Consider the following 8931-nt stretch of genomic DNA (forward strand, 5'->3'; position numbering starts at 1 on the left):
TTCTTACGTGATCTTGTATTTTTGGTTCATGGTATACGGCGGCTTTATTACAAAACCAATGTTTATTATACACAGATGGCATAAGTTTAATTTAAATCTAGCATTTATAAATGAGTATGCATACATTTTGTTTTTATCTTGCAAGAATGTTTTCCAATTATTTGTTCATATGCATGCAAAAAATAAACGCATAAATGTGAAACATAAGTTGTCTCCGTCTTTCTCACATCCTCCGCCAAAACTAACGCGTAAATGTGAAACATAAGTTGTCTCCGTCTCTCCCACGCCCTCCGCCATCTTTATCTTGACAAATTCTTAAATTCCTGCGAAATGCCGCATCCTGACATATTTACGCGCATACATATGTACTTTTACAGTAGGCTACTCCTAACTTGAATATNCCGGGTTCTACGCCATCTTGTTTCACTGGAAAACGAGGGAAAAGTAAGCAAAGCAAAGAAAACAACGAAAACCCAAACAATCCCAAGATGGTCGGTTCTACGTACCGGATTGACTCGGAGAACACACTCCGACCAAGGACCATCACCACNCAATCTTTGATTAAACCGATAACTTTTCAGTGTCCATCCTAGTTTTATCGATTGTTTTTGCAAAAAAGAGGAGAAATGCCAAATGTAAAAGTAAACAAAAATGTACGCCAGCAAGGAAAAGAGGTTTGTAAAGGTATTTTTAAAAAAATGTTAAGTTAAAATATATTTATATTGCTTATTATAGCCTAAAAACGTGATCACGGTGGCACGGAGAAGAAACATAACTTTTCCTTGCACAACAAATTTGACGGTTAATAATCTGAGATTTGCTTGTGTAAACGGGGTGATTAAAAAACGAGCTTTGATTGAGATAATAGTTGCGTTCAGTGTTGCCAACTCGTAGGATTTCGCCCATAATTTGGGATTTCCGCACCATAAAAGGACGCGTGGGATTTTGCGTCTCATTATGGGATTTTTAGCTGTATACAATTTTATGGTTCTAATGTTTTTTTTGCTGTTAATTGAAACGTGACGGATGGGACATTTAAACTATATACATTTTTCAATTTCCCCAAGAGTGACGGCTGAGACAACAACGACACCCACCCCTCTGAGGGGATGGATTCGTTCGCCATTTAGACAAACTTTATATCAAAATATTTCTTGCATAGCGGATTTTTCGAATGTAGTTAGTATAATGATAAGGTTCATTTTATGCTTTTATGGGATTATTATATTTGAAAAAAAAATTAGCTTGTGATGGGTGGGACAGTATTTTATGACTGGTGGATCGAGTCACTGTTGACGACACATAGGATTTTTGCACTTTTTCCCATAAAACCATGAATTTCATATTAAAGCCGAAGAGATGAAAAAGCAAAAAAGTAAACGAACAGGAAATTAGCCATTACTTGCAAAAAACCGGAAGAAGAAGACACACCAGCTGACTTCGTTTATGTTTTGTTTGTAAACAAACTGAAATTCATGTTGCCTCCATAGAAGAAAACAGGAAAGTGAACGTTCAATGTTCGCCAGGAACATTTCTAGAAGTAAAAACTAGTTGGCGCTATCATAAAGTCACATAGCAGGCAGCCAAAAAGCATATAAATACCACAACTCGGAAAATGAAATTTTGTTTGTTAACAAAAATTGCTACCTTATGTTTTGTGATCATATGTTTTCGTGTTGGATAATTTTTGTTGACTAAAATTTTGCCAGTACAAAATGAACGCTTCTCTTGCATCAAAATGAACGCTTGCTCTCTCAATTTTTGTGTGTTGGATAATTTTTTGTCGTTATCGAATGCCATCCAGAAAAATTTGAAAAACTATTACAAATTTTTGACTTGTCGAACGCACCTTATATTGATATGTGAACATATGGGGTGTTCACAGTTCGTTCCAAATAGTGTNATCCTGACATATTTACGCGCATACATATGTACTTTTACAGTAGGCTACTCCTAACTTGAATATCTTGTAGCTCTATTCTGCTTGTTACCGGATATTTTGTAACCAACAAATTTTGTTACCAAACATTGTTACCACTTCTTGTAATCGTAATTCTAGGTACTTTGGTAACGTTTTAATTTATTCAGCATTCTAGCTATGAAGTTTTGTAGAAATTCTGTTGTTGCATATTTCATGGGGAAATATTTTGTTACCTGCTTATGAGATGGTAACAAATTTTACTGGTTACAANTAAAATTGGAAAACGACGCCGTCTACATTTTGTGTTTTTTACGCGTCTACATTTTGCAACCTCGCAGCAGGGTTGCTTTATGNAGAGAATGCGAAAAAGGTTAAAAAAAAGAGAGGAGCTTTATTATTCGTTAAAAAAATCTTATTACCAACGCAGAATAGGTTAATGTACGATTTTGTGTTTGAATCTTTTCATGATAATAAACAACATTTGTGTTACCAACGCAGAATAGGTCTGTATGTATACTCTCACTTATTCATACTTCAGCGCTTTGCAATTATCAATAATGCAAAATAATTAAATTTTTTGAATTCGTATACATGTTGCTCGTAGTATCTAGAGTCAACTGTAAACAAATAGTAAGCGATCGGTTTACAAAAATTTTAAAATTTATGACCGAAGCTGGTCAAGGCAACCATGTTGCCAAATTACATTTGTTGTAAAACCACTTATGTATGTGATTTCAGAAGTTTTGAGTTTACATCAAAATATCATGGGTAATTTGTTCAAAAAATTTATGTTTATTTTGTATTTTATTAAAATAAAATCTTAAACCACTAACTAATAACAAAGGACGTAGATAACAAGAAGGGACAACTCGTAATAATTGTAGGGAAAGTGCGCAACAGGGGCGTGCCTTCTCTTTTGCTCTAGTGCGTTTTTTGATTGGACGAAAAGAGAAGGCACGCCCCTGTTGCGCACTTTCGACACAATTGTAACGAGTTGTCCCTTCTTGTTGTCTACGTTCTTTGCTAATAATTTAAAAGTCGGAAGGAGCACCGCGGTTTAGAAGTTTGCAGAAACAATGGCTAAGCTCGAGATAAGTTATTTTTGCAAACGTCCTCAGATTTTACTGCTGAGTTGCAACTTTTCATTTGACGGGCTGTGATTTCTTCAATTTTACATTTCAGAATTTTTGTGGCCCTCGCGCAGGAATTGCGCTTGTTGGCGATGAGTTTTCGGGGAGATGTATGATCATTGAATTTATGAATGAATGAGTTTGACCTTGAAGAATATGCGCATGCGTTTATGAATGAATTTGTTATTGTTGGATTTTAGTGGCATATGCGTATATGTACATATGTACGTATATTTGTATGGATGTACAAACATACATATGTTAGGAGGAAGATCGCAAGAGTACATTTGTACAAATTGGTGTAAATTATTTATTGATCTTAAATGTTCAATTTATTATTTTATTTTATTTGTTAATGAAAAGGGATTTTTCATTCATAAATTACAACTTTAAATCTTCCATACTAAGCTTAGTATCCAGCTCTTAAGAAAAGCAAAAACTCCATATAAAATGACGTACAAGAAATGGCTAAGAAATTTTCTTGAGTCAAATTTCCTTAAGGCAGTACGCAGTTCTTCAGAAATTTAGTACGCTTTCTACTACGGTTTTCTAAAGTTTTTTGTGAAAAAAGAGCACAAGGCAACCCAGGTTTGCAACAGAAATATATGCCCGTTCCATTATTTCTTGAGGAAAGTGTGAGGCAACAGGCTGTGAGGTAAAAAAAATGTCAAAATTCCTTGGACACACACGCGAAATAATGGCAATTTTTTCTTGACCCTTTTCTTAAGAGCTGGATACTAAGCTTTAAAGAGGAAGTTTGTAAAGCTCTTGCATAGCGCATGCATTTAATTTCCTTACATTGGTTTAAAATTACAATATGTATATAGAAAATCTATGCACATGCGCTTGTTAAATGTCCACGGCAAATAAACAAAAAGAGGCGCGGCCATATTTTTTGTTATTTCATTTCTTTATTTCTATCATCGGTTACTCTTTCTTTAACGTTTTTTGTCGCCGCGAAATCAAATGTGCGGCGAATTCATTTACGAAAATGGATGTTAAAACGGACGCGAGCTCCTCATCTCAACCTTTCAGACCTCACTCGCTGACTTTAGCGAGTTGTCGCTTCATATACATTTACGTTCTTTGTTGGCGTACATGTTTTTCTTAATAGTAATAATAGATTGGCGCTTCCACATATGTTAGTGTTCGCCGAGCTGTTTGTGTTGCTTTGCTAATATACGGTGTCGTTGATTTCTCAAGTAAAAAAAAATTTAATACTATATATTTTGAAAACTAGAAGGCTCCCGCACCTAAAGCGGTGATCTTCAGCTTTCCAACGGTACTAATTTGACCCCTCAAATCGAGGGTCCTTAAAGTAAAGTTTGCCTGTCGTGGGAATGTTATGAATCCTATAACCGATGATAGTTAATGTGATTAAGGTTATGGCCATGGCTATGGCTATGTCAGTATGGTATATCACCACTAATTGAACCTTATACTAGGTTCACATATAAGTAGATTATCCTCATTTTCGAGCTTATCACCCTAAAACTATGTTCACATAAAAATATTATCTCAATCAAAGCTCGTTTTTTAATCACCCGTTTACACAGGCAAATCTCAGATTATTAGCCGTGAAATTTGTTGTGCTTGTTATTCTAACATCTCAATGAAAAGTTATGTTTCTTCTCTGTGCCGCCGTGATCACTTTTTTCTGCTATATTAAGCACCTTAAATATATTTTAACTTAGTATTTTATTCAAAATTCTTTTACAAACCTCTCTTCCTTGCTAGCGCAAAAATAATCGATAAAACTTGGTTGGACACCGAAAAGTTATCGGTTAAATCTGAGATTATTTTATAATTACAGATTAACAAGAGACGAATTTTGTATGGAAAATCTCTTTTGCTTATTACAGATTAGGGTGTTAAGCTCGAAAATGAGGATAATCTACTTATATGTGAACCTAGTATAATCTGTAATTATAACAAGAGATTAGCCATATAAAATTCGTCCCTTGTTAATCTGTAATTATATAACTATCTTTGATTAAACCGATAACTTTTCAGTGTCCATCCTAGTTTTATCGATTGTTTTTGCAAAAAAGAGGAGAAATGCCAAATGTAAAAGTAAACAAAAATGTACGCCAGCAAGGAAAAGAGGTTTGTAAAGGTATTTTTAAAAAAATGTTAAGTTAAAATATATTTATATTGCTTATTATAGCCTAAAAACGTGATCACGGTGGCACGGAGAAGAAACATAACTTTTCCTTGCACAACAAATTTGACGGTTAATAATCTGAGATTTGCTTGTGTAAACGGGGTGATTAAAAAACGAGCTTTGATTGAGATAATAGTTGCGTTCAGTGTTGCCAACTCGTAGGATTTCGCCCATAATTTGGGATTTCCGCACCATAAAAGGACGCGTGGGATTTTGCGTCTCATTATGGGATTTTTAGCTGTATACAATTTTATGGTTCTAATGTTTTTTTTGCTGTTAATTGAAACGTGACGGATGAGACATTTAAACTATATACATTTTTCAATTTCCCCAAGAGTGACGGCTGAGACAACAACGACACCCACCCCTCTGAGGGGATGGATTCGTTCGCCATTTAGACAAACTTTATATCAAAATATTTCTTGCATAGCGGATTTTTCGAATGTAGTTAGTATAATGATAAGGTTCATTTTATGCTTTTATGGGATTATTATATTTGAAAAAAAAATTAGCTTGTGATGGGTGGGACAGTATTTTATGACTGGTGGATCGAGTCACTGTTGACGACACATAGGATTTTTGCACTTTTTCCCATAAAACCATGAATTTCATATTAAAGCCGAAGAGATGAAAAAGCAAAAAAGTAAACGAACAGGAAATTAGCCATTACTTGCAAAAAACCGGAAGAAGAAGACACACCAGCTGACTTCGTTTATGTTTTGTTTGTAAACAAACTGAAATTCATGTTGCCTCCATAGAAGAAAACAGGAAAGTGAACGTTCAATGTTCGCCAGGAACATTTCTAGAAGTAAAAACTAGTTGGCGCTATCATAAAGTCACATAGCAGGCAGCCAAAAAGCATATAAATACCACAACTCGGAAAATGAAATTTTGTTTGTTAACAAAAATTGCTACCTTATGTTTTTTGATCATATGTTTTCGTGTTGGATAATTTTTGCTGACTAAAATTTTGCCAGTACAAAATGAACGCTTCTCTTGCATCAAAATGAACGCTTGCTCTCTCAATTTTTGTGTGTTGGATAATTTTTTGTCGTTATCGAATGCCATCCAGAAAAATTTGAAAAACTATTACAAATTTTTGACTTGTCGAACGCACCTTATATTGATATGTGAACATATGGGGTGTTCACAGTTCGTTCCAAATAGTGTCTCAAAATGTAGCCGTCTACATTTTAAGACGTTTTCTAACCGTAAAATCTGTGGTGTTGTTGTTTCCCATTTAAAATTGGAAAACGACGCCGTCTACATTTTGTGTTTTTTACGCGTCTACATTTTGCAACCTCGCAGCAGGGTTGCTTTATGGCAATTGGGCACGTTTTCTGTATTTGCATTTAATTTGAGCGCAATTTCTGATGAAAAGAAACAAATCAAGGAAAAGAAATAACAAATATTAGGAATTGGCAATTAAGTTAAATAATTACAATTTTTCAGAAACAAAATCGAAAGGCGACATATAAAAAAGCACGCAAAGAAGAAATGTCTGGCAACACCAGCAAAGTTTTGAGACGATTTTGCGACGACTGCTGGAAAGGGGTGCTCACAGTTGATGCTAAAGATGTCTCAAAATGTAGACGTCTAGGTTTTCAGACACAATTTGGAACGAACTGTGAACACCCCAATAGTTTTAAGCAAGAACAAATATATCGATTATCGCCTTTTTGTAAACGATATCAAATTGTAAACAATGGTAGTGTTGACTGGGGGTTCAACGAATTTTTTCTCAACCAAGGCAAAACAACCAAGAAAAGTAAAAGTCATGTCAACAACGGATCACAATGAGTATATAAAAAATTTGTACGATTAAATCAATGATGAAACTATTTGAATTGTAGCATTAAAATAATGGGAAAAGCAATTGTGTGCGAGGATTGCACGCTTAGCGGTGACATCACTATTTCTCCTGGATGTGTTATACACCCTAGCGCCACCATTATCGCTGAGGCTGGACCCATTGTGCTAGGAGAAAATTGTATTGTAGAAGAATACTCAACTATTGCTTTCCGTCTTCCAGTAGGCCAAAAATTTGACCCTTCCACGGAAGTGCGAACTTTGAATGTTGGTGCAAATAATGTATTTGAAGTAGGCAGTACCGTTGAAGCTTGTCATATTGGGGAGAAGAACGTATTTGAGAGCAAATGTTACGTAGGGCCATGCGTTTTTGTTTCTAGTGGCTGTATTATTGGCGCTGGAGTTAAACTAATAGCAGAACAGAAACTTCAGGAAAATATTGTTTTGTACGGAAGGAATTGCCTACAAAGAGAAGCCATCGATAAGCATGGGGTATGAAATTCACACAAAAAGGTAGCAAGTTATTTTCCATTTGTTATTATTTTCAGTCTCAAACATTACAAATCGACTTTCTCAGAAAGGTCTTGCCAAATTATCACCACTTGCGGAAACCAAATTACGATCCCAAAAAGATGCGCATAGCCGCCTAAAGTAAAAAAATTATTGTGCAAACTAATTATGTTGTAACAGACTTATTATTTATTTCATTAAACGATTTAACTTCCGAGTCGAACGTGTTTATGGTGTGATCACAAAGTGATTCCAAATCTTCTAAACCTCGCTTTAATATGTCTATTGCTCTGTTTTGATCCGATTGTATACGAAAGTGCATTTTGTTCTCGGTCGGATGTGGAATCGTGTAGCCGCAGAAATCTACGTCTGAATATCTGCTTATAATTGTTTTCAATGCATTTCCCAAGGTGTGGCCCTCGTTCTGGAATACGAACGTGCGCGAACCTTCACCATTGTTTTCATCACCTGCAACCTGTTCAAAAATAATTAATACATTATTTTGCCAAATATATGAAACGCTGAAATACCTCTGCTAACGCACCCATTCTTGTACAAATATTTTGAAACTTTTGCAAAATCCCGATCCACGAAAATTCAACAAATCGGATATTAGTAATAATAATAAGTTATCGGTTTACACAAATATTGCCGATGTAAAATACCGTTTTTACGCCATGTTCACATTCACCATATATCATTCAATCAAAACAGGAATCTATGATCTTCATCAGTACGTTTATTATGCAGCGTTTCTGTTGCATTTAAAATGCAACATTTAGCACTTTCGAACATGTGTTTTCGAAGAGNGATTTTAGTGGCATATGCGTATATGTACATATGTACGTATATTTGTATGGATGTACAAACATACATATGTTAGGAGGAAGATCGCAAGAGTACATTTGTACAAATTGGTGTAAATTATTTATTGATCTTAAATGTTCAATTTATTATTTTATTTTATTTGTTAATGAAAAGGGATTTTTCATTCATAAATTACAACTTTAAATCTTCCATACTAAGCTTAGTATCCAGCTCTTAAGAAAAGCAAAAACTCCATATAAAATGACGTACAAGAAATGGCTAAGAAATTTTCTTGAGTCAAATTTCCTTAAGGCAGTACGCAGTTCTTCAGAAATTTAGTACGCTNTGCCCCCAAACGCCCCCCACTGGAAAGGGGACAGTCCCCGCTGTCTAAAAAGGCGTACTCCCTCCTTGGGCTCCTCCCACAGTCCCCCTAGGGAACCGTTTGAAAAAGGGGAAAAACGGAATTTTCTTAGGCAAACTGAGCAGTTTGAAGTGNGGTAAAAAAAATGTCAAAATTCCTTGGACACACACGCGAAATAATGGCAATTTTTTCTTGACCGTTTTCTTAAGAGCTGGATACTAAGCTT

General features: G+C 35.2%; 2 protein-coding genes across 3 annotated transcripts; one reads left to right on the forward strand and one right to left on the reverse strand.

Moving 5' to 3' along the window:
• The first annotated feature begins 6886 nt into the window (after positions 1-6886).
• DCTN6-p27 (dynactin subunit 6) lies at positions 6887-7780 on the forward strand. Of its 2 annotated transcripts, none has more exons than XM_017633292.1 (3): positions 6887-7015; positions 7069-7537; positions 7602-7780. In XM_017633292.1, the coding sequence occupies exons 1-2, from the start codon at positions 6921-6923 to the stop codon at positions 7520-7522; spliced, it is 549 nt and encodes a 182-aa protein (XP_017488781.1). In that variant the 5' UTR covers positions 6887-6920; the 3' UTR covers positions 7523-7537; positions 7602-7780. The 2 variants fall into 2 exon arrangements, with proteins under 2 accessions (XP_017488781.1, XP_017488716.1); XM_017633227.1 differs by having other exon boundaries at positions 6889-7015; positions 7069-7516; positions 7573-7751.
• On the reverse strand, positions 7554-8196 carry Polr1D (RNA polymerases I and III subunit AC2 l(2)37Cg). The gene is made up of 2 exons (XM_017633390.1): positions 8065-8196; positions 7554-8009 (listed from the first exon to the last, which is right to left on the reverse strand). Exons 1-2 carry the CDS (start codon positions 8080-8082, stop codon positions 7701-7703), a joined length of 327 nt encoding a protein of 108 aa, XP_017488879.1. The 5' UTR covers positions 8083-8196; the 3' UTR covers positions 7554-7700.
• Between the last annotated feature and the right edge of the window lie 735 nt (positions 8197-8931).

Source organism: Rhagoletis zephyria, unplaced genomic scaffold (genome assembly GCF_001687245.7).
Source record: "Rhagoletis zephyria isolate East Lansing unplaced genomic scaffold, Rhagoletis_zephyria_1.1 Rzeph_scaffold_00005, whole genome shotgun sequence".
Classification (NCBI taxonomy): Eukaryota; Metazoa; Arthropoda; class Insecta; order Diptera; family Tephritidae; genus Rhagoletis; species Rhagoletis zephyria.

What these genes read in the sequence shown, in the direction of transcription:
- DCTN6-p27 (XM_017633227.1), top strand. Translation starts at nt 6,921, where the DNA reads ATGGTAGTGTTGACTGGGGGTTCAACGAATTTTTTCTCAACCAAGGCA. An exon ending in TCAACAACGGATCACAATGA is followed by an intron (nt 7,016 to 7,068) that starts GTATATAAAAAA and finishes TTTGAATTGTAG; the next exon opens with CATTAAAATAATGGGAAAAG. An exon ending in AAGCCATCGATAAGCATGGG is followed by an intron (nt 7,517 to 7,572) that starts GTATGAAATTCA and finishes TATTATTTTCAG; the next exon opens with TCTCAAACATTACAAATCGA.